Genomic DNA, 27257 nt, shown 5'->3' with positions numbered 1-27257 from the left:
TCGGTCAACAATCCCGTTTAGTCTATTTTGAATTTTATCTTAAAGGAAGATTACACGAATAATAAACAATTCGGACGTAACATTTTCATTTATTACATAACAAACCAGGTCTATTTCATTTATACATACTTACATCAGTTACCGGATTCAGATCGGTATTCAGATTCACAATTAATTTAACAAGTAAGTACAAATTATCTCAGCAGTAAACAACGATCATTTTAAAAAACTTAAAAAAAGGAAGAGGTACTGTCAGCGTCAAAATGATATAAGCGTCTAGTAAAAATTATCTGAAAAATCATTACATACCTAGTATAAAACAAAGTCGCTTCTTGCTCTCTGCCTATCCCTATGTGTCAGCACAAAAGGTGCTCAAAATATATTATTAATCTTGATTCATATTTATATTAGCAGTCTGCTATTATTATTATCTTATTTTAGCTATTATTTCAACGCTGACTGTACAATTCTCCGCGATATGTTTACATACTAAAAGTCGCGTAGACCGATTATAAAATTATTTTTTTGTTTGACAGTTTCTCTTTCCCATATAGTAGATAGATACAGTCAATAGTACATCAAATTCATTGCAAACTCGCCGCAATTACCGCGCCATAGAGGTTCATATAACTTGATGTGCTGTTGACTGTACCATGGCCACCGTGGTAATAACAATATTACATCAACGATGTGTGCGTAGCGCGACATCGTGTCGATTGGAAGTGAAACGTCGTGAACCAATCGCAGTATGCCATTGTGATGCCATGACAATCACACTGCTATGTGATTAGTTCGGTACGTCTCACAGATATTTTTATTTTAGTTAAGATTGTTATATATATTTTCTATATGGTGCAAAATTACACAAAATAACTAAAACTAAAATACTACATTAACAATTTTTTAAATATTATATATTTCAAAAAAATTATATTTTTATATTTTATAATATATATTTTTTTAAAGTACCCCCTTAAAAATCTCTGATCAGGTAAGTTACACAGGCACTTTATTTAAATAATGCAAAATTATAAAAAAATATAGTTCTTGGATAAAAAAATAAAATTTAACAGTGAATCAGTCCCATAATAAGCTCGATCAAATCCTTATTATTTCTTACAACTTATAAACATAAATGTTCAGTCTTTATATGCTACAGTCTAATTACTAATATATAATAAACAGGAAACGATTTCTTTACATCTGAAAAAATATAATATCAAATGCAAACTTGGGAAGTTACTTCATATAAGCATAACTATGTGGCTTAGATATGTCCGAACTATACAATTTATAAAGAGGTTTTCACTTTCATTCAGAAAATATGAAGGATTAACATGAGATATAATGTACGACGAAAAAGTAGGAAAGCGGACCCTGGGCTCCGACGCTCATCGGCTCAGGAAGGAACACGTTCGAATGAGATAAAAAAAACATTGCCTCTAAGAGAGAGGCAATAGAAATATTAAAGTTACTATTTACATTATCAGCAAATACAGACTCTTATTTCCATACCTACTTATTTGAGCACCGAAAAAACATACAAGTTATCTATTAATTAACGTTGTATATTTATATATCTATGAAGAAATTGACTAAAAATACTGTCATTTAACTCTAATTATAGTCTAAGAATATTACACGGCTACAGAACCAATTTTTTCCCCCTTAATCTATTCTACTGGCAATTAACAACACATGGCATGGCATATACTCAGTACCTATCAACTTATATTAAAAAGTATACCCGTATAATTACATAGTAATTTAAGGATGAATAGTGTTTTTTGGAAATCCATATAAAACTTTTAAAATAAACAAAAATACAGTTGGTTCGACCACAAATTTTAAATTTAAAATAATGGAGATCCATAATCTCTGGAAATAACAAGAATCCATAAGAAACAGACGTGTTAGTAAGAATATACCAAAAATTAAAAAAATATGTTTACTGAATGAAATATACCTATGACTTGATTTATTTACTTGTAAAACAATAATTACACACTCTATAGTCCTACACGTTCAGTGCATATTGTTCATTTCTATAACATATAGGAATTATTATTGTGCAAAAATCGATCAGAAGATAGCTCAATTGTATTCTAAATCGTGTTTGTTATTAAATGTTAAACACAGCGTATGTAACTTGTTAATTCTATCTTCAAATAAAGTCGGAAATTCAATTTAAAATTGTTTTACATAAATAATTCTAATAAATTTATTTTTTATAGCTATTCATGACTATTACCCATAGGAAAAATCTTTTACATTTCGATACTTCTTTGTTTCGAGTGTGTTTATTGCTCGATGCTAAATATTTATCAGGTTGTACATATATTTAGTTCGATCAGCAAGTAATTGATAAATCTCAAACCTCACAGGAAAGAGTAGAGTAAAGAGCAGAAATAAGTTTAAAAAAAATACTTACTTGATGTTGTTGAAAAATTATAATGCACTTTTATGTTAGAAAATTTGTACTACTATTGTAAATATTTAACATTCGAAAATGTAATGAGATTCCATACGAAAATTAATATCGGCATATTTTTTTGCTACAAAATTGCCAAAGTTTTTTTAACTAGTTGGTTTCATTAAAACAATCCTTCAATTAGTTCGATTTTGCCCGACCAGTTGATCCGTTTTGTTTATCGAGTGGAAATCCTGTCGTAATGAGGTGGACACAAGAACGAGTTCAAAATCTGTTTATATTACTGTCCACTCTAAGCTAATTATATTATCTGCTTAAACTTTACCTTCGCCATTTACAATAAGTACCTACGCCTAAATAAAGTCTAGACTCAAACTTCAACATCGGAGATTCAACACAACAACCTTTTATAATTGAATACCAATGACATACTTACGTACGTACATTACAAAAAACATTTAAATTTTAAAATATATATTTGTACAAGTCTGCAAAATTTTGTCATAAAAGTTGAAGCAACTGATCAATATTTGCAAAATTTCTGATAGTAAGTAATTTAATTAGCAGAAGAAACAACCTCCAGCAAAGTTCAGGATTTTGTATCGATCTATGATTTTACTTATTATTAATTATTATACAAATTTTATTATTTGTCAACAATTACGTATTATCGAATTTCAATTTTTACCACTATTTGCGTATTAACACCACATACCTACATAACTATTTTTAATTTCAGATTGTCTTGTTATTATTTTCCTTGACTGAAGTAATTTCAATGGTAGACACAAAACGCCGTTTTGATTGGCATTCGTTAATATTGGTTAGTTTTGAATAAATTTCCGACATAGTAGCCGATCTCCTTCTCTTGCAGGCGGGGATCTCATTGTCACTTTCTGAAGATTGCCGAATCAGTAAGTTATCATCAGACAAATGGCACGAGTCACGAGCTGCATGTCCATTAGCTTCATCTACATATTTTCGTTTATTTTTTAAACTGTTACTGTTTTCTCGTTGAACTCTGATACTTCCTGTAATAATGGTTGTGGTTAATTATATCGAGAGAAAAATATAATACATTCATTTTCATTATTCATTTAAAAGATAAAAAAATCTCGTGTATTCAATTCACCAATGTTCTGTCTATATTAAATATCAGGTTCCGCTGAAATGGATCCTAACATAATAAATACCTGAGTTAGGAGTGATCAAAGAACTTGGGATGCGACCTAGAGCAATAGCGGTGTATGAATATTGTTTAGGATCGTGTCTGTGCCTCCTACAACACAACTGATTGATGGTCACCTGAAAGACACAAAACGTATTGATTTAATGTGGGGAAGGATACACTAAACTACCTAAGTATTTTATGAATTATTTTTAATTTTCGAAAATTGTCGAAGCGTATCTACTATTTATGGTTTAGTTCAACAGTACTTTGACAACTAATGTTCATTCTACTAAAGACAAAATGTCACAATTCAGTTTGATGTATTCGTGTTTTGAATTAAATTTCCTAACAAACTACAAACTAGATGGCGCTGGTATAGTCATTTTCAATCTGACTCTCCGACAAGTATTTTTATGTATGTATGCTGTGGTATTCCCATACAACCACATATATATTTTTTGCTGAAATGTTATAACGTTTCTTGAATTTAAATATATATTTTCAACAACGTTTTTAAGCTGTAGAATTCAAGGACACGAAAACGAAATTCGTGTTTTTTGTTTAAATGAAAAATACTCCATTGTGTAAGAAAACTTGTTACTATAGTGACTGAGAATATTTCATATAATCATTTATATTTATTTTACTGGGTGTTCATGAATATATTTTATGAAGGAAATTATTAATTTTAAATAAATAAATAAGTATATCCAATAAATTCATATTTCTAGTAATATATATAAAATTTGTTGAGTAGAAGTCTGGAAGTCTAAGAGAGTTTTCCGTCAATAAAAATGTGTATAAGGAAATTTAATTTCTACGCTATAATAATTTGCATAAATATATTTAATTATAGGTAATGGATTATTCTGCCAACTGTTAAACTAACCTTGAAAGCGTCTCTAAATTTGTTGGACATGATATGATAGAAAATAGGATTGATGCACGTGGACATGTAGTAGAAGACTCCAGAGATATACGTCAGGAAGGCGTAGACCTTGAGAAGGAGCTTTGACTTTGCCTGGTTATTCTCATCTGTGCCGTAGATCGCGACGAGCCTCTGAGCATGGAAGGGTGCCCAGCAGACGAAAAAGGCAACTACAACTGCCACTGTAAGAAATAAATAAATAAATATTTATAGCGTACGGAATAAAAAAAACTAACATTGTTATACTCGCCAGACCCTCTTTGTAGATCAATATACTGAACTCCTAAAATGGTTTGTCGGTTTTCCTTTTGTCGAGTCCAGTATTTCGACTAGAATACAACAGCAGAGTATTAGAGCAGCGTTTGCAGAGCAGATCAATATTCGGGGTCATTTCTACAGAACGTCAAATTACAGTTTTATTATTTACAGTTCTTCTTCTTTGTCGAGTCGAACGTTCCAATAGCATCTTGCAACATTACATTTATGGTTAGCTTAACTTTTTTTGGAATAAAATACCTTATTCTTATATTAGATCTTATGTAGGGTACCATAAGATCTTCCAAGGTGCAACATGCACCAAATTAACAAATTTCATTGCAACGACTGTAGTATTTAGAGTTTTTATATCGAAATGTATTTTGAATGAATTTTTTTAAGTTCAGTTTAAACTTGGCATTAAAATTTTCATGACCTTTGTTGGTTTTTTTTTATAAATTATATATAAAAAATGTTCAATTGCTGATTTAGGCAACCTTACCTAACATTTTCACCACTCTTTTGGTCGCTGCATGTGGGTTACGACGCGTCGTTGACTGGTTACGGCTGTATTCGAATAGTGCTTGTTCCTGCATTTCCTTCTCATTTCTCGCCTTTTTCAGGCGCAGTCCGATCAAGGAATACAGGATCGAGATGAGAATCATTGGAGCGAGGAAAAAGACAAATGTTGATATTTCAAAGGAGTGTTCTAGTATGACTCGTGTTTGTAAGCACAGGGCTATTCCATCTTGATATGTGATGCCAAGCTGGAGTGCCGGCGGTAACGCTAATATAAGAGACACTACCCATACGAGGCACACGTGTCGAATCGCACGGGTTAGATTTGACATTCTATGTGACATGAAGGGATGGCATATCGCCAAATATCTCTCGACAGTAAATAAAGTAATCGTCAGCACACTGGCATTAGTGGACGTTTCAGAAGCTAGTCCGCGCAACCAACAGAAGCTAGGTCCGAAGACATAAGGCCACCTCGACCAGATATAATAAACCTCTTGTGGTATGCCACTTAATAGTAACAGTAAGTCAGACAGAGCCAAGCTGAATAGATAGTAGTTGGTAGCCGTGTGCATAGTTTTATTCTTGACAATTACGAAACAGGTGAATATGTTTCCAATGAGGCCGGTTACAAAAATCATTACGTAGATGATTGTGACGGGAATGACAATGTATAGTTCGTCTCGCTGGGGTCCTATCAACTGGGCCGGGTCCACTGATGCCGCCAGCGAGGCGGACTCGTTGGCGGCCGTCGGTAACATATCTTCCAGTGAATTCATTATTTATCTCAAGTTCAAATTACTCTAATTTATCATGTCATTCATCGTCGTCGAAGCAGACCTGCTGACTCCAATCATTCAGTTGTTGATGACAATGATGCGAGTTCTGAAAAAGGTAAATTATGAATTAAAATAACCCCTCAGTGTCAGAAGTTTTTAAAACATGGGTGGTCAAGTAGTTATGACCACCCGCCTGTGATCAAAAGATGCTAGGTTCTATCCTAGATCCTAGATCCCAGGAATATGAGTTTAGTAGTTTTCATACCACCACTTGGTTCCAGTGAAGGAAAACATCGTTAGGAAATCTGCACACTATTTGACAGTTTAAGTTCACTAGTGTGTATGCGATTACATGCCCCTAGACGTGGTAGGTAGTCGTAAAACATCACGTCAGATTGATCACGTCAGGCAACTTGAATAAAATCTGACACTAGGGTTAGCAATTAACACATACGAAAACAAGAGGTGTCAGAAGTACCAGCCATAATTTATTAGCGTGGGGTTAACTTTACTGAAAAAATCAATTTAGGTCCAATCTATTTTTATACGGTACATAGTAAATCAATACCGAAGAACGGAAGAAGTTTCGATAATTAGGAATGAATATTCATTACAAAATAATTTACAATGATTTTGATGATTAAATATAAAACGCCGGTTACTTAGTTTTTTCTGGCTAGAGATCTTCGAAACTCAAAAAAAATCATAGAATATTTATTATTACCAGCGACCCGTCTCGGTTTCGCTTGGGTTAAATCATAACAAACTATATACTTAAACCTTCCTCAGGAATGAAAAAAAACACATTATAATCTCTTGTGTAGTTTTAAAGATGGCATAAATTTAGAGAATGTTGCGATTTATAGCGACCTTATCTTATAACAATTTATACTGTAAGAACATCATGTTTATTGCCATTGTTAGTTCATTTATAACAATCTATACTTCATTTATAATATTCGTTGAAGTTTCAGAATCATTAATAAATAAAATGGTCAAGATTAAATCAAGCCTAAATCCTCTGTGTGCTCAAAAATTCACTTGTACTTAAAAGTCTGAAGTATTCAAAAACTAAGATAAATATATGTCAGGGATAAAATAAAAAGAAAACGCGTAAGTTTCATATTATTATTTAGTCATAATATTTTTCTAATTTTTACACTGAGAGCGAGAGTCGTTAGAAAAATAGATCTATACTTGTTTGTTTTCATTTATCCTTTTCATTCATTTACCATTTCGTAGCATTCACTTACAATAATTTTCCAATTCATATTTATGACAAACACATTATGTATGTATGAATTGGGGAAGCTGAATTTGATATCATTTTATTCCATTACACTAATTAAATAAACAAAAACAGAAACGAAATCAGAAAGTTTTGTGATCGTGTTTTTACCGCGTATATAAAGAGGCTATGGACTATGGGGCTAAAGTTGTGATTACTAGTGATTATGGCTGATTATACTGATTTTTTTTTTCTATTTATTATATACTTATTTAAGGGTAAATATATTTTAATAGACTTTTTTCTGGTGGTGGTAGAGTTAAGGCATTTCTAGATTGGAAAGTATAAGTATTGAAAATTACTTATCAAATATACAGCAGATATATATGTATGTAACCTTAAAATTAAATTAATTTAATAAATGGCTACTTTACTGTTATTGAATTTTATTCAATTTGCTGAACTTGGGGTAGTAGTCAAAGGGCAAAAATAAAAACAAGTTTGGTTTTATAGATATAACTTAATGCCTACGCATTCTAAAATCTAAGCATTAAATAACTAAATAATATTGGGTAAGTTCTGTATGTACCCAGCTATTAATTTGATTTTAAAAATCTTCAGAAATTTAATTTAACTGATAATATTTAAACGTTTATATGAAGGGTCTAAGGCTTAGATCGTAATCTATCGTATTTTAGAAGAAAATTGGATTTGTGAAGATTTTTGAAATCAAGTTATTAGATGGGTACAGAGCACATTAAATACTATATAATAAATAACAAACAGTTTGTATTCGTTTGTCAAACCATTTGTATAATTTATGTACTGTTTCTATTGTTTTACAATGTTTTGGATTTAAACTTCCGACTTGCTTCGTGTCTCCGCGACATGTTATTATGTAGGTATTTATTTTGCACGATATGCTGAATATCATAATAATACTCTGGCCCCTTAATACTTTGGCCCCTTGAAAAATAGGAAAGAGAACCCTGGGCTCCGATACTCCACGGCTTGAAAGAAAGATCGCTCAGAAGATCTGAGAGAAACTTTAGTCCTATCACAAACGCTTCACAGGGACGTGATGGGTATGAATAGCTCTTGACAAAATTATAGTCTTTCCATGTTACTATGAAGATAATGCACGTTGTATTATAGGCAGGATGTCGTACGAAGCAATAAAGGAATATATAGCGTTATAAATATCTCTCATCGGAGCGTTTTTCCGCACATTTTCCCGCACGTTTTCTGATACTTAGCATTATAACATTATCTCAGCAATGTTCCCTAATAATTTCCACATTTGGACTTTCAATAAATGAGTCTCTCGCTTTCTCAAAAAGTCGGCAATGCCGGTGTTTGTTTACCATCAGGCAACCAGCATGCTCGTTTGCCGACTATAGTACAGTGGACCAACGCGCATGCGTGTTGCTATACTATAAAAAAACATTTCATTGCCTAGGTAATATGTTAATTATCTACGATGATTATAACTTATCAATACCTTGTACACACATTTGACAGCCATCTCGTGTGTAGGTACGTTATTGAATTTTAACAAAATTTAAATGCAAATACTGTTATGAGTATATATTTGTTAGTGTTGAAGGCATTGAAATGTTACATCGGTGTTTATGATAAATTAATCAGTTAAGTAGTTAGTTGTTTTCGGGTTCTTTACCTCAAAAGGTAAATCTGTTCATCCGTCAAAAGTCTTGATAGATAAATACACAGATGGATATAAGGGTCTTGACTTAAAACTCATTTTCCTCAGGAATGTGAGTTAGAGAGAGAGAGAGAGAGAGAGAGAAACTCGGGATTAACTTGTATGTCAATGCGATCAAAAGATGTGATCATTTTGCCGCATATTTTGCAATTTTGGGAGGGAATCGATAAGGATAAGAATTTTACACTTCCACGCACATTTGTGATTTTTTTATATAAAATCTAAAAAAATAGACTTCTATATAATTTACATCATAATAATTATTTATCCCGTGTATACAATATACATACATATTAAAATGTTTACAAATCACGTATATCGCGAAAACAAATATAATCCTGAAATATTACTTTAATATAGTTATTTGTTTGTGTGAACAGATTTCAAACAAGCGATATGCTCCACCTGTGCCTCCACTTTTCCATTGAAATACTCCCGAGTTCCAATCGATCTGAAAGTTTTGTTCTCTCTTTAAATCTCTCTAAAATTGATATTCATGTTTTACAACATTGAAGATTAATAATCATATATCCCCAGGAATAATCATAGGAAATTTGTAACAAAGTCACGTAAACACATTGAATTGGGATGAATGAGCCTGATTGAAGTGACATTTAATTTTTGATAATATTTAGTAGTATTATGGCGTAGTTTATCTTAATTCATTCACTATTCACCACTCAACATGAGCACTTAACAAGACATCTAGGCAAGTGAAGGTCAAACAATTATTTTCCTTAAGATATTATAAATTATATAAGAAATGTATGCACCGGTAAAGAATTGATAAATAACTGTGTTTTGATATTCGTGTTTATTTCGAATTCAATCGTTTAAATCAAACAGGGTTCAAATTAGTTATATCGAAGTTAAATGCATTTACATAACGGAATTGTATAATTTATTTTTCGATTTACTATTTTTACATATATATAGGTACTTATTTCAAATGTGTAACATAACTCATTTTCACTGTTTTATAAACCGAATCCCTGATTGGACTTGTATCCCACATAGTTGATCTTTGATCTAAGTAGCTGATACATAAACTTCTTTGTCAGTTCTAATCATGTGTAAGAGTTGTATCAAACTGAGACCCGTAAATATATTTCAACTCGCGTGTTGTGTAAAAGTTTCACGAAAAATAAATTTTGTTGAAGAGCTGAAGAATTTCAGCTTATCTGACTTATTGTTGTGTTAAGAATAACATTTACAGCTTCACATATTTATGACAATTTAAAGCAGCAACTAGGTAGTAGTATAAAATAACATTATATTCTATATTTAATGACTGTGTGTGCCATTATATAAATGCTTAATTTCATAAATTGCGGTAGTATAGAAAACCAGTTTTTGTACTGTTATAGATGATTAATCTTACTCCATGTGATATTGACATCGCATCGCATGCATGCGGAAAAAATGTGCAATGGTAGCCTTATGCACATTTTATGTCGGCAGGCTTTCAGGCAAATACGGCGACCGATTGTACTTAGTTATCGGGTACCCGAACTATGTACTTTTTCTCTGGATTCAGCCAATAGTTATCAGTTAATTAATAGATGTCAGATTTTTTGTAGGCAACCTAAAAAAGATAGATCTATTAAATGTATAAAATTGATACACCCAGAGCTGAGTGTAGCCTTTATCTTGATATGTGCAATGGTCGTAACTGTATTTTTCCTGTTTTGTACTAGGTTGTAAATAATATTGTGCACTCCTACAATTATTGTGGGTAGCAATCTACTCCTCGCATGCATGTGATGTAATGAGCAGGTTTCTTATTATACTTAATAGGCATGACTACTGCCACTTTAACTGTCTTTTTAAGATTCTTGTTTCCGTTCAAATATATTATGTACCTCATTCACTAAGTATTCCTAGTTCTTGAAATTTTGTACCGACCATTTATTAAAATAACCCTGTCTCCTCTACTGTTAGCGCGATGTAATTTATTTAATGTTTTACTATTATTGGTTGTATATAGTTAATTATGGTATGTATAAGTAATTAGTAAAATTAGTGACATTTCAACTTATTTACTAGTGTAACTTTTTATGAGTAACAGCAACCCCATTAAGAGTTGCTTACACATGGATGTTGAAATAATTATGTTGGGTTTCTTTTTACCATTACACTTGTAAATTTATTGTATGGACCACGTTAATAAATTGAACATTATTTGTAATGCTTTTAAGTTCGTCTATTGTAATATTATGAAATATTTTTGTGCCATAAAGCAATAAATAAAACTATAAAAAAGTTCGCCTGCTAGAAGGAGTTAGTAATGTTGTACGGGACCCTGGGTGTCGACGCTCAACGGCTGAGGAAGAAACTGACAACTCTCAGAAAGAGAGAGAGTGTAGGAATATTATAAACACACTGATCTTTTTCTTCATAGTCGTATTCCTGATGGCTGAGAGCCGTGGTCATTACGTGGAATGAAATACATATAACAACTTTTTTGGCACTATTATAGAGTGGTTTGCCATTGCCTTCCACATTTGACACACAAGTTAATAATCAATCAGTGTGCAGGCATTCAGGAAGCAAATGGTGGTCGATGATGAACAATGAATGAACTACAAGAGTTAGATTGATATACAAACTTATGTGGTACGAGTAATATATATATATATGATCTTGGGACCGTTCGATCCACGTCTTAACCATTACAACACCTCTTCGCAGCACGCTGATAGCAAATTAAAAAAATATATATTCACAGAATGTTCATACTGACCTGACAATTATTTATATATTTGAATGAACGATTAGAGCTTTACAAGTCCGTGCTATTCAAATTATTGGTGATGGAGTAATGACTTGTACATTAGTAATTTCTATTATTAGGTATATATGAAAATTTATTTAGCTTGTATTGTACAAATACCATTATGATAGGACAATAGCGAGACTAAATGTTAAAAGTATTATTTGACAGTTAACAAACCATGATTAATTATATACCATACAGTTTACATTAAGCTATTCGAATTCATTGAAAGTCTCACTCTCGCCTCACAGGATCGGGTAAGCCACGCCCCATTTCGCGCTCCGACATTTCAATGTCAGTCGACAGATAACGCAGGTTCGACGTACGTCAACGCACGTCTGTGTCAAAACTTATACAAAACAACGGAGCTACAACGTGCTGCTTCAGCTATGGGGCATGACTCTAATTTGAATTAACATGTTGTTTACTGCATCGTTATAATGTAGGTATTACAAATGCCAAAGTTTTCATGCGAGGAAGATTTCAAAGTGTGAGGATAATATATTTGTAAAAGGATTTATTGTATCTATGAACGTAAGTAAATATGAAGTTAACCATGTTTATTTTGGACACCATGGTTAAAGAGCCATGGAGCGTAGCATATTAGGTATAAAGGGACACACCGCGTCAGAAATATCATCCTACTCTATATCATGCAAATAATTGACGTCGGTAGGAAGTCTGCGAAACTGAAGTGGGATTAAACGGGCCATGAGTCTGGAAATGAGCGCTGGAAAGAGTGACTACTGTCCCGACTGCGGGCAAAGAATCGCAAGGCGAGCCGAGGGTGCGATGGTCTGACAAACTGTCGGTTTTCAATAAGGGATGGCAAAAACTGGTGAGGGATAGTTGTGGTTGGAAACAGAATGATGGGCCTTCGGAGCTACATTAAAACACTGAAGTATTATGTATGTTTAGATTACAATGATTTATTGTAATATGTATTATATGATGGTTCACTCACAATCTGCTCCAAATGAGGGAACTCCTCAACAACGGTTGCACGGACATGATTTTCTTTTTGTTGAATGAAATATGATCTCTTACGACAGACAATAAAAGGTGTCGCCTAAAATATTTTTTGTATAAAAACTTATTTTGTTTCGAAATAACGTCGACATCAGTTATCCCCAATTCACCCCACGAAAAACGTCCCATATTTCACCCTTCTATGCATAGCTGTGGGTCTGTTATGTACTCATTTATCATACTATTTATTTTCACGACTTCGATAACATCGGTAGACAATTCCACGGAAAATCATTTTTTACTGAGGCTTTTCGATATACATACGTTTATGACCTTTATATGAAATACATAATTATATTTACTTTAGATACTTTACACATTAATTGATTTACTTTAATCTTTTATCTCTTCATCACCTTTTGATTGACTGGTAGAAAAATAAGTAACTGGTAACAGCGCGCGCGGGCTGCAACTAGTATTTAGATATTAGAATTTAAATCATCATCAATTGATCAAAGTCTTTCACATTCGTCTTCCACAATATGCTAATAACAATCTTTCCATCGCATCTATCTGTCAGTCTGAAGAAAAAAGTAGTAAGTATCGATTTTTTATGCTGCTTTCAGCAAATTCTACCGATTTGATTTATATAATATGAAAATAAAATGTTTTTACACATGTTAGAAATAACATTAGTATTACTTACATCTATACAATTCGTCTTGTTGTGAATAAATTTTCTTTCAAAAAGGTTTATTACTTAAAAACACTTTCCTGTTGCGTGATAGGTCTTATTAGTGTCATTAGGTTATAGAGACAATGATCTCGTGATAAATAGTTACCTAAATTTATATACCTACAAGCAAGTCAATCATTTTATCGGCTAAACATTTGATTTATTTTGGCATTTTGCTTTGCAACTATAATACAAACAATACGACATAACAAAAGCATGTTTTAAAAATGCTAAAGTATATTATGATCTGATGAGATTTGGGTAGGTAACCAATATGTATCTAATATTGTAAGTAATATTATCATGATCAATAGCTATCAATGTATCACAATCAATTTGCGTTATATGGTAAAACCCAGTATTGCATTGAAATAATTAATATTTATATGTTTACTAATAGCGGTAAACCAGTGCGATTTGCTGATGTGATTAAATGTATAGTATCCATGCAATGGCATTGGTGCAGTCAAGTTTTGTTCCATTCAGCTGTTCTTAATAATCCCACAGATTGTAATAATGCACTTGACATTTTTTAAAGTCATTATAATTCGCATTTGCTTGGTTGCATTGGGCAATTAAGATCATTATAAAAAAACTTAGTTTGTAAAACACGTGTTTGTTTTTGTAATTAATTGCTACATGATATTTTTTAGCATTTATAATGAATATCCCAAATTTCATGATGACAAATATAAGTAATAAGTTTTCCATATTTATAAGTAAATAACATGCGTGTCAGACACACACCTCAGGGAATGTCGCGTTGACACTTGTCATAATAATATTAATTCTTGTACTTTAATAAAAACATCGTTTACTTTGATGGATTCATAAAATTAAAAAGGGAAGTGAATAATATCATGTCCGTCTTAATATCATGTATCATGCGACACTTTTACGAATTGATTGCGAGGAATTTAGCTCGGTCAAATGAAATATTAGAAATGGAGCTTCTTCTGTCCTTGGTTATATTAACTAAAAAACCATTTTTATGTGAGAATCTTCAACCTATTGCGTATTATACAAAAATGGCATTAGGTACCAACCAATACAGACCACCATTTACTAAATCAATTATATTTGTCATGCTTTGGAAGTCATTGTCAATGTCGCAGTGATATTCCCTAATCAATTTATTTTGTGTCTCGTTCAGTGTATATGAAAGGGTCATGGATTTAGTATTTCGTTGTACGGAGTACCTACTAATTCCATAAAAAGGGTTGATCGAGTTTTCATCACAATCTCTAATAGGTGCAAAGATTAGTATATACTAGTGGTCCTTCCCGGCTTCGCTCGGGTAAAACAATAATATATTGTACCTTCCTCAGGAATCACACTATCTATTAAAACAACCTGCATCAAAATCCGTTGCATAGATTTAAACAGCTCAGCATACTTACACGACACGACACGACACGACAGCAGGAAACGACTATGTAGCGCTGAGCTATTAAGGCTACATTACTAACGTTATCAGCGCTGCTGTAAAACTAAATGTCCACTTGGTATATTATCTGTAATGTCAGCTTGGTATATTATCTGTAATACCCAACATAGCACGATTTTATTTTTATGCACGACTTGCATTTGAGGCCTTTTGCTAAATCCGGTGTTGGCTGCATGTAATAAGCACAGTGGTTAAGTGTAAACTAAGTAGGTATTATTGAGAGATGAAACTAACTATCGTAGCTAACACACTCGTTAGCTATCACATTTAATTTTGTCTGTACCTATTCATGCATAATGAATAGGTACAGTCGAACACATGTCAAGCTGCTCGATAAGTATCGATCATCGTCGCATCTTCTCGCGATTTTAAACTGAGGCATTTTAAACTGAGCTGCTGCCTTTTGTGATAATGTGGCAGACCCGTGTTTAGATTTACGATATATGAATAAATTTACGCTCTTTTATTATTGTTTTTCTGTAAAGAGTGTGTACGTTGTCCGCGTCGCGCGGGACATTTAATTTTAGAGTCGTTAAAAAATCGGGATCTTTGACAACGCTGACTCTGGCACACTTTTTTTTGTCTATTAATGGTCCGTGGAGTTAGCCTACAGTTTAAGATCATATTTTTCAACATTTTGACACTTGTTAAGTTGAAGTAGATCTAACGACAAATGGATTCGATTGGATCGGATAACTTGGATTGTCTTTGTAATACACTAGTACTGCTCTAGTTTGTCATTAATTAGTTAGCAAGTGGAAATCCACAGCCGCTTCCAACTTCCGCCCCGTATTAATTCGCGCGTAGTAAACAGATGTTGACTAATTTTCTTTCTGTGTACTTGGGTTTATTCGTAATGTAGGAATGTCGAACTGGTATTGATTAGGTATTTAAGAAGTATATAGTTAGGTAAAGCTAATATTATATAGGTAAAAGAAATCTTTTCATTTAATGAAATGGCTGAAGAGTCGTGAAGTCCAGCGAAATAAGCCCTAAAGTTTTGCCATAGGACTGACCTTACCAACCTAGTGTAACCTACAGAGACCGGCTGCTAGGCCCTAACATAGTATGTACACAATCTATGTAAACAACAAAAGCAAGAAAGAACTGTTTATTATGTAAACGTTACATATTTAAATTATATTTCAGTACTTATAAACTTTGTCCTGACTTATGAACTAGGGAGACCTTTAGTCGAGACTGTATAATATGTAATATTAAATGAAAATTTAGTTGCGATTTGCTGGTTTATGATTTAGAAAATGTAGTTTTTTAATTAATTAGATACTTAGTAATATTTAAAGAACTATTTTTGGGCAAAATTCAAGTTTCTAAAGAGTAATAAATAAAATTTTGTACATTCGACCACACATCAGCATACATTATTTACCTACTATTGCCGCCACATAAATGTCTATGCAGTTTAACAAGAAGTGCGATCGACTGTATATATTTTATTGTAAGACATCTACAAATCTCAGTCTCAGTGACCCCAAAGTAAATAATGGCCTCCGAAACGAGATGCGCCAGATTTAAAATACATTAATTCTATTATATATTTATTTTAAAAGGAAATTTTTACTTTGGTGTCTTTTTAAGTAAGTAAATATATTTTTTTTTGTTCTGTAAAGTTACAGAATCATTTTATTATTCTGTAGAACACATGGAGTAGCGACGGGGGTCTTGTCTTCCTCTGTCTTCCAGACATTCGGTTTATAGTTTATGGTCAATAAAGAGTAATTGCTTTTCAAATGGCATCTCGCGGTTTTTAGGTCAAAAGGTTATTTTTCACCTGCATTATATACATACTATGTTATAGTGAAACCCTCGATGCGGAAGTTTATCATCAGGTGGCATCCTCTCTTAGACTTAAATAAACCTTGACACTAGTTTTACCGAAAAACATACTAAATTAATATGTAACATCAAAGTTTATAAAATATATTTCATAACTTACGTATATATTATGATAAACATCCAAAACTCAGGTCAATCTAAAAAAACCAAACAGATATTTTTCCTTCTTGTCGTGATCTGTAATCGAACTTGAGTACCCGAATGTAGCTGTCCGGCATAATTCCTATTAGGCAACAGAGATCGTATCACTTCACTCGATAAGAAGTAGAAATATTTTATTTTTCATCTTCTTATTATCAGGGAAATGAAATAGATAATTTACGTAGATATAAAACATCGATGTGGCGTATGGCGTCTCATAACTTTTGACGGCAAATGGTGCCAGACTTGGCGCATATATAAAATCTTTTGATGACATTTGATTTACGATCGAATATTTTGGTAATATTTTCATATATAAGTAAATAAATATATGATTCGCACATGTGTAGTTAACGGACAAAAACCAAGAAACGTATATATAAGACGGATGAACGAAAACTACATGGAATAGAAAATTTCCATAGTTCCCGGCCCAATCCGGCTAATCCAAGTGACAGATCGGACCAGGCACGTGATGAGGGAAAAAGATGTTAGTGCTCTGTCTCGTTTCTTCTATATATATATAGTAAAACTGGAAGTAGACTATGTCTGTACATAGAAGAAATTAAATAAAAATATTTATGGAGGGTCTTTATCAACAGGAAGGAGGATAGATTTCAGTTACTAAGACCTATATAAATAAATACTTCATTAGGCGAGCTAAATAAAACCGTTTAAACGAGCACGACATTAAGCACATATATTATTTCAATTCATTCATATAGAGTGTGTTATTACAGTCGCCTAAAGGCATCTCACATGACTTTTACGACTAACTAGGGCCATGTAGTGGTAAGTAGTCGCATACACACCAGTGAACTGAACTATCCGCAGTGCTGGTTTCCTCACGATGATTTCCTTTACCGGATGCAACTGGTGGTCGTAGTAGGATTTGAACATGGGATCTTTTGACCACAGCAGAACGGTCTTACCCATTGGGGCATCACCGCTTAATTATTTCCTTTACTTTTAAATATAAATTAATTGCTTCATTGCAAGCAGATAGTATTTTTAATTTTTAATAGATGACAAATGCTGAATCGCTTTTGTTGAAACACGATATTGCACAGTAAGTTAAAATTATTCTACACACCACAGTTAGCACTATTCTAGTTACTTTTTGTATATCGACAACATTTGTGACATATTAACTTAGATTGTACAAAATGTAACCGAAATGTGGCAAAAATAGATTCAAGAATCTAATATAATAAAAGCTGGAAAGTTTGTTTGATAATCAGGGTTCAAGGAATTAATTGCCGCCACATGAGGCAGAAACAGATGAGTATCGATTATAAATTTTCATTTAGAAAATAAGAAAGGGAATCATGTAAAATATTTTCCATTACTGAGTGACTGACTGACTGACAACGTACAGCGGAAACTACTAGGCGTAGAAAGCTGAAATTTGGTGTGTAGGTTCCTAGGACAGTGTAGGGGAGCACTAAGAAAAGATTTCACGAAATGCCCACGGGAAACGGATTTTTACTCAAATACGAAATTTTGGGCAAAATCTAGTATATAATAAAATAATATAGTGTTTCAATAGAGCGGCAGATGTAATTTTAGTTAACGATTTTTAAATTTGAAATAAATATGGTCTCCAGCGTGGATTAACAACGCTTTTTACGCGCTTTTTTGCATAATAACATCTAATAAATGCATTTTTTTAATACACTGGCTGTTTATTATTCACAAAACTTGCGATTTTTTATTTAAATTGATGTTCTAGAATTCGGATATGAACTCCAAATTCGATTTTGGTTTCGTTTGGTATGAAATATTTATTAAAATTTTCTTTCAAACAGTACCTACTCATAATAAAAATGCATCAGCAATCAGTAAACAAGCTTCAAATAAACAACTACAAGTATGAAAGATGAAAAATGTATTCGTGTGATAACATAGGCAGATTCCCAGGTGAGAAAATTCGCGGAGCACAGCTAGTTTTACAGTGAGATATGTTAAGAAAAATTACATCATTGCCGTAAAGACGACCTTCATTTAAAACCGCGATTTTTTACGATTTGGTATTTCACCATATTGTTTATTCGGCATTGTTAGGAATATTCATTAACTCAAGTTTGTAGGCACTTAGTTGCACCTTGTATCGAGTAGGTATGTGGGTATTAGCAAAAAATATAAATATACTGCTATCGGCAGCGAAAAACAATTACACGTATAAAATATTTTATTTTTGGTTTATAAACAAGGTCTGCTTTGTTAATAGCACACATAGCAAAATAATAAAATTATATGTCACCTTAACTATAACTTCTAAAATTACGTGATGGTTTACAATGGATAAACTCCTAACCAGCGTGTACGTTATATGTCAATCTTCAGAAAATGTCGGATTTTATCTAGAAAATTAATATAAATTCTTCGAAAATGTAATTCTCTCGCATATAAAACCGCGATCAAAAGTTATATATTTTCATTCCTAATTTAGAAAAAGTCATCAGATTGTATTAAGAGTCTCCTCTCTCACTAGATCCTGAACCACTGATAGTATGGGTCATAGTACCGACACCGAAATACTGGTGTTTTAATTGTTATTATTTTTTGTTATTATTTTAATATTGAAAAATTTTTTAATCTAACTAAACACTGCTTTAAAATTATTTATGAAAGATTTTTTTTATTTAAATATTTTAGAAGGGTATAAAACATCACTGATATATAGGAAAGTTGAATAATTTTGTTCTTGGATATTTCAAAAATAGCTTAAGGGCATTGCTGGTATGTTTGCTAGCTGCTGCCTTAAGCTAAGTATTTTTTAAGATTGGTCGGTCTATGTGTGAATGTGCATGAATTTTCATGACTTTGAACTAAGTTTTTAAAGTAATTGGCTACTTTTCAACTAGTCAAATCAGATGCTTTTTACTAATATGTATATATATGGAGCTTGTATGACCGTAATGTATTATGACGTCACGATTTTTAGAGTTAATTTGGCTACTTAAATATCCAAATTTATTAATTATTACTTACCTAATTTGATTATTCCAAAAAGTTCTTGGCTATTCTGTCTATACATATCTACACATGCAAGGCATGCGGCCCGCCCGATTGGAAGTTTTCGCCTCAACCTATCTTATGTAATTGTTGTATAATAAAGAACTCTTTGTGTGGGTTTTTTTCACAATGTGATGTGCCCGTCCATATAATTTGGCACTTCCGCGTAGGCTGCGTTTCGGTCTACGATCGCCGTGCTACGCCGTAGAACAGCGTAGCACGGCGTAGCAGCTGCGATTCGTAGTCGCTGCTTTAATATGTGCATAAGTTATGTCCTTATAATATTTTAAAAAAGATTACTTTAAATATTCTTTTTTACAAAACTAAACTATACGATATTGGAATATTTTAATATCAAAATGAGCTTTTCTGATAACACATTTGATAGTAATTTTCAAAATCTGATTCATAAGTTCATAGGTAAGGCATTAAAGAAAATCTTTTCAGCATACATGTATAAATTAGAATTAAATAATTTAGACGTTAGTGAAGTAAGCATCAAATTCTACTAATATTATAAATGCGAAAGTTTGTGAGGATGTATGTGTATATGTTTGTTACTCTGTCACTCAAAATCTACTGGACGGATTGTTTTGATTTTTGGAACACAGGTAGAATATACGAGTATACTAGAAGAACACATAGGGTGCTTTTTATCCCGAAATTCCCACGGGAGCTAAGTCCCGATCGTAGAATAATCATAGTAAAATCGTATAGTTGTCATTAAATCAAAAATACAATAATATACGCACGACCTTTTCAAATATTTTGCACGTACAACAAAACTAAAACCAATAAATAATCAACAATCGATTCACCTGATATGTGGCAGCTGTTACGTCCCTAACTTCGTCGGGGATACTGATAACTGAAGTATTTGTTTCGCATTCAAATCTCCTTTTCATTATTTGTGAAAAAATATGACTCGTGCAAACTTTAAATATCCTGGTAGCACAAAACATTCAAAGTACAGGAGAATACATCATAAAGTAACTTCACTTTTTTCAAAGATACTCGTATAATAGTATATGTCAGTGGCAATTATGTGATTAGAAACGTAATGAAATATTGTATAAAGCTTTTCATTTTCGCGCCTATGTGGAGAGGACACGAGGAGCACTCCACTGAGCGGATAATACACATCTCGGCTGTCTCTCCACATTAAATCTGGGCCAAGTGACTGATGCTTTAATGAAGTTTTCTCTGTTTCATTAGTTTTCGTTAGAAGCGGTGTCGGTCTAGTGGTTAAGACGGTAGTGATATGGGAGACGGGAATAATCTGGAATAATTAATAGTAAGGTCTCATTTTTGAATACTAATGATGGTAGTCGTAAAAGTAAAAGCGAATACAATCTGAAACCAGCATTACACTCGATATGAAGAATTTGTTTTCATGTGACATTAATTTGACATTGCTAGGTAAAGGCGACTCCTCCGCAGCAATTTTATTTTGTTCACGAAATGACTTACATTCCATTGGAAATAGTCATCGTTTTACAAACAATTACTGGGAAAAACGAAATATTTTAAACACATGATGGACATATTGATAGACAGGTTCCCCTGCCTACTATTCACGATTTCTGTAAAAACAAAACGACTTGTACGGGACACGCGCGCGGCTGTATTGAAATTAAGTATCATAGGATATTCACCAAGTTTTTCATAGTTATAATAGGCTAATATGTTTTACGAGCTTTATAATATTTTATCGTTCAACTAGCGACCCGGACCAGCTTTCCGCGAAGTCTATACACCTTCGTGAATAAATTGCCTAAATTACAGTGGAACCTGCATCAAACCTGCAGATAACATGCAACCTAACCTAACAGACTGCATGCAACCTAAAAGAAGAAATTTGCACAGACAGACGAGTTTTATACTTACAATCGTGTGAAGTGTAGTAAATACCTACATACTTATATATAAATGGCGAACTTAATGCTAAAAGCATCTATTTGTCTTGCAATATATGATGTAACTATGTTTATCCGAGTGTATTCAATTTTGAAACATATCTTCACCCGTGGAAATAGTATGTTTTGTCCTTGTCTTCATGCACGAGCTGATGCTTATATGGTTTAATTTTGATGATATTTATTTGATTTAATGAGGTGTGCAAGAAACCTGTCTCGTACACCATTATTCAGCCATTACATTACATTAAAAAGTTTAAGAATTAGAAACTCGGTTAAGTTAATTACTGTGTTGTAAAAAATATATGAAGTCTGTATGTAGTTTTGAGTATATGTTAAAAAAAAACTTTATTCAAGTATCTTAATAGCTATGTTACAATAGTACATGTATAACAAAAAAAGGTACAAAAATAAATGTTGCCTGAGTTAGGGTGAAAACCACCCTGTGTAAATGAGTTTAAAAGCTAAACAAAGCTGTAATAAACAATTAGGAAAAGCAATAAAAATAAAAACATTAATAACATACTGATTTAAATAATAGAAAAATGTAAAAGGAAATTTAGAGAAATGTTGGGTGAATATTGTTGATATTTGGTACACAGCAAGGATACAACCTCTTCACACTATTAGATAAACGATTATTTATATGACATCTGGCTTATTGGTGGAATTGACGTTTTTAAATAGTGACAGATTCAATAATCTCGAATTAATAGCCCTTTCCTTTGATTGATTTTAACGATCAGCGTGAGAGGAGAACCAGTTGGTTCATTCTATGTTTTGCTATCGTTTCTAGGCAGGCACGGAAGCAATTTTAAAAACAGGCTCTACAGAAAACAACAAGTAACAATATTTATTGGACTTTGTTTTTGTCGGTGACGTTCCATGTCGGACTACCGCCATATTCCATTATTGGCTTTCTTCAACCTGTCCTAGTTTCGACTTTTCTTTTTAGGGTTCCGATGTTAACAAGAAATCCTTAAGTCTTGTCATGTCTGAGCGTCCGACCATCATCCGCTTAGCTCCGAGACTACTAGTACTAGAAAACTGTTTTTAGCAGAATATATACCTAATCAAGCAAGACAATTGGAGAAAAAAATTTGAGGTACCTGAAGAGAGAAATGTTGACACCTAGGTGTAGACAGCTCATCTAGGTTGAACTGTTATTGTTCCGGCTGCACCAACCTACCAACGGGAGGGGTTTAGCCGTAACATCTAGATTAGTGTATGTGTAGAACATATCTTCGAAACCCTGACACTGCGGGTGGTCCGACACGCACTTGACTAGTTATTTCCATTTCGTTGTCGTATAATAAATTTCCTCACCTTATCTTAATTTTTCTTACGTTCTTTTCCCCTTATTTATTTTGTGTGGCATTAATAATTGTCAGTCATGCAATTAATATATTTTCTAATATTCTCTCTGCTGATTTCCGGACCCATGTCCCGTTTTCCTTGTTTTTCTTCACCATTTCGTACAGTTTTCGGCGTTTATAAATTGGCTAGTTGACTGAGTAAGAAATGAAATACATAGATCAAGAAAAAAGAAATAAAAATGACATACCGTCTTTTTTGCGCGTGAAATTCCCATGGAAACAGTTATTTTTCCAGGATAGAAGGTACCTCGTATATCCTTCTCCTTATTATTTGTAAAAAAAAATAAGAAGATCAGTTGAGTAGGTCTATCTACTCAACGACGTGAAGAGGTAACAAACAAACTTACTTTCGCATTTATTAATTCGGATAAGTATTTAATACCCAAATACAATAATTAAATGTCACTTTAATTGATCAGTTTTATTGATTACGTGATTCACTCATTAAAGTATACTAGGTATACTTTATTTTCTACGATAATAATGAGATGTGCTTTTTGGGCTCGTGACATCATACCACGTATTGTAATACAAGCTCCATAAAAAAAATTCTTTTCGACATTTGTATAAAAAACTTCTGATTTGAATAATTGAGAATGAGCCAATTGCATAATTCTTGTGGACATGTCATAAGAGACTAGCACACATAATTCATGTGTGCCAGTCTCTTGTTCACTACATACTGGCGTAGGACTTCTCATAATAAGTATTTAATTTGGAAGAAGCCAAATTAAAGGTTCGACATGAAATGTTCTTAGCCATGAGGCTAAAAAAATTTTAAACGAAAAAACACAACGTCAAAATTGGTTTTTCCGTTTTAGAGATGCTACACGGACACGTTGAAAAAAATGCATACCTACATTACTAAAATGTTAATTAGGTAAATGTCCAAATCAACTAGCTTTATTCATAAATGTAAATTTATGATTAATCATGCAACTCATCAGCAGTTGAATTCATCACACACGAAAGGAAAAATGGAGCGATTGTGTTGTAATGGTAGATTATTATAGGTCATGGGCTCGCTCATGTAGGAATTTCGGGATAAGTAGATGTTTATGTGCTGTTACAGTTTATATTTTTGGCGTGTATTTAACGTACGCGCACGTACCTACCCTTAAAGTTAAGCTTAATAATGAAATGAGTAAGTTTAAAATTAGTAATAAATTTTACTTCGTTAGTAACGAATATCCTTACTTAGAACAACACTTTCGCGGTAAATAATAAGAGGATCTGTAGAAAAACCGATAATTTCCCTTGTTCCACTTTGACCACCGATATCAGGTGCGGAATGAAGTGGTTAAAACCATACAAATATATAAAACAGTTAACCTTACTCATTTATTTGTATTTTATCGTATCATATCGATATTCGATCGATGTCTCGATATCGTGGAGTTCTGTTTATCTTGCTCTAAAAGTATTATGGAAATACGATTGTGGTAAGTGACTATTTTTATGACCTTTAGATACCGTACCTTATATTGTATGTATCTAAACAAAAGTTAGAAACCTCGGTATTGTTATCCAAATATTTTACCCAAACAACTTTGAAAACAACATCTATCTAAGTACTTTTGTTTCGTAAGAAAGATGAAGATAGTTCTCGAGTTGGTGTTTTTATTTTGAAGAAGATTTAAGTGTGATATACTTATAACTAGAAGTATTTCTTGTTTAGGTAAATATTTAGATTTTACAGTTAAGAAGCGAAATACAATAATGGTATTTCTTAAAATCTAAAAATTAACAAAACTTTGTACTTACCTACAAACGCAAAACTATTTAACTCCATTATTATAATAAAATATGACATTGTCAAAAACTAAAGAAAAAATTCCACAGAACAATGCTTACATGAAAAATTTGCATAAATTGTGATTAGGTGCCTAAGTTTAAAATAAATAAACTCACCTTACTCGCGGATTGTTTATAAAAATCACATATTTTTATTCCACATCGTCTTAGTTTTTAATTTGGGACACTGACGTTATTTTAAAACAAATGTTTCATTCAACATAAGTGTTCAAACGCATCACAGTCGTACGTAAGTGAGGCGCGTGCACTTCACGTAATAGATACGTGCTTACAACGGGAGCACATCTCTCCGACTGCCGCAGTTAGGTATTGCGTTTACTGTTTACTAATTCTAACGTGCAGAAAATAAGGTTTTTCAGAAAATTATAAGCGTGATTGAAGTAGATCGACAGTTGTAACTAACTTTATAATTTAATTGGTGTTGTTCTTTGCTCTTTCCAAAGTTAGATGGGGTCGGCTCTTTTATTTTTCGGCACTAAGTCTGTCAAGTGATGTCGAATCGGATATATATTCGATAATTTTCTTAATGTACATTCTGAGCTTTTTTTACAAGCTTTTATTTAGTTTCATCTGCTCGATGTTTGTCTGCCTGTACTAATCTTACAAGTTAAATTTAATCTACTTCCATTTGTCTTACAGACTTGAAATTTCCCACGTCGCATCAGTTTCCATGACAATGTACATACATTATTATCATAAGCATGACCTAATGGTGCACACAGGATTCCATCCAATGAACTCCTCCACCTTTTTTCAATATGGAAATGTTTTTTTGTAAACGCGTCGCATTCAACAAGATCTCTCTGACAACAATAAAAACTTGTGGCAATAAATGATATTTAGTAAAAAACTTGTCATATCTATACACGGTTCTCATCCCCTGTCTTGTTTAAAAGGGAAAGCTAATGCGAAGAAGCGGGAAAACTGATGACAACGAGCTTTTCCCTTCTGAGATATTTCTAATCGACATCGTTTCAGCAAAATAAGTATTCTCGACACTTAAACAACAGAACAAAAATATTTTTAGAAACCTGAACAAACATTAGTTTCATCTTTAGTCTTTTTGTGATAGGATAGCTAAGTAATACCTAATTAATTAATGCTTTATTTATCAAAACTGCAATAGAGTATGGTCTAACTTAAAATCTAGTAAGTATATAGGTTTCACCACGATACATTGCCGAGAACCCAAGATTACTATAATAATCTACGAGTGGACGCACGAAATAAACGCTGGTGGTTCCGCGGGCAAAAGCTAGTTTTATAATAAATATAATTTTAAAACCCGTATTCAATACTTAAAAGATCCAAATAGGAAAATTGGATTAATTATTTTTATTCATTTAAAGAAAATTGGGCTATTTATTAAATTGCAGCAGCATCAAATGAATAGCAAATAGTTGATAAAATGGATGCATGCAAAAATAATGTTTTTGTTATTATATTGAGCAGTGATTTTTTCGATTCTATATCCATCATTAAAAGTAAAACTTGATGACAAGTATGAAAATAAAATAAAACATGAGTTATATATTTAATCTTAAAAATTGTTGATGCATTAAATAAAAGTTTACAGTAGTGTATCCGAAACATGCTTCGTCTGAAAGTGCACAGTACTATCAAGCTTCGTCCAAATGTATAACAGAAGAACCTGCAAAATGCTTCGTCGAAAAGTTTATTAATATTATACAGCGATGGAGATTCTTTGAAACAGATACGATACGCAACAAAATTCAATTGTTGCACCAGTCAACGTTGACGTCGACCCTAACCTGCGCACCGCCGAGGTTTAATCGAAATGGGAATTTGCATTTTACTATGTAGGTTAAAGTTAATGTCAAAGTAAGTAGTTATATCTATAGCCGCAGGCAAGAGGTAGACATGCATCAAACTGCATACACCTCAGACAAGTCTTCGAAAAAGGATTGATTTTGTGATATTCTGTGCCAGACTAATATTGTGACAGAGAGTCCGTACACCTGCTTTATCTGGGGCTCCGGCTGACTGTGTCAGTTGCACTAGCATAATAAATCATTTATTGTATGTTTGTTTGTCCTTCTTTTTCATCAAAATTTATCTTTGGACTAAGATGATTTTAGGTTTGTAGATGGTTTTAGAGCGGGAAAGAGTAACATAGGCTAATAGGTAGGCCCGATACGCCAAACTATTGTC

The 27257-nt window shown here is 32.8% G+C and overlaps 1 protein-coding gene across 2 annotated transcripts; it reads right to left on the bottom strand.

Moving 5' to 3' along the window:
* Nucleotides 1-73: 73 nt before the first annotated feature.
* Nucleotides 74-25394, bottom strand: LOC128676812 (pyrokinin-1 receptor-like). Of its 2 annotated transcripts, none has more exons than XM_053757180.2 (5): nt 25182-25394; nt 5288-6189; nt 4492-4712; nt 3625-3736; nt 74-3462 (listed from the first exon to the last, which is right to left on the bottom strand). In XM_053757180.2, the coding sequence occupies exons 2-5, from the start codon at nt 6081-6083 to the stop codon at nt 3167-3169; spliced, it is 1425 nt and encodes a 474-aa protein (XP_053613155.1). In that variant the 5' UTR covers nt 6084-6189; nt 25182-25394; the 3' UTR covers nt 74-3166. The 2 variants fall into 2 exon arrangements, with proteins under 2 accessions (XP_053613155.1, XP_053613156.1); XM_053757181.1 differs by lacking the exon at nt 25182-25394 and adding an exon at nt 20797-20892.
* Between the last annotated feature and the right edge of the window lie 1863 nt (nt 25395-27257).

This window comes from Plodia interpunctella, chromosome 16 (assembly GCF_027563975.2).
Source record: "Plodia interpunctella isolate USDA-ARS_2022_Savannah chromosome 16, ilPloInte3.2, whole genome shotgun sequence".
Lineage (NCBI taxonomy): Eukaryota > Metazoa > Arthropoda > Insecta > Lepidoptera > Pyralidae > Plodia > Plodia interpunctella.
The sequence above is the reverse complement of the archived record's forward strand: the minus strand, read 5'-3'. Positions and strand labels throughout refer to the sequence as shown.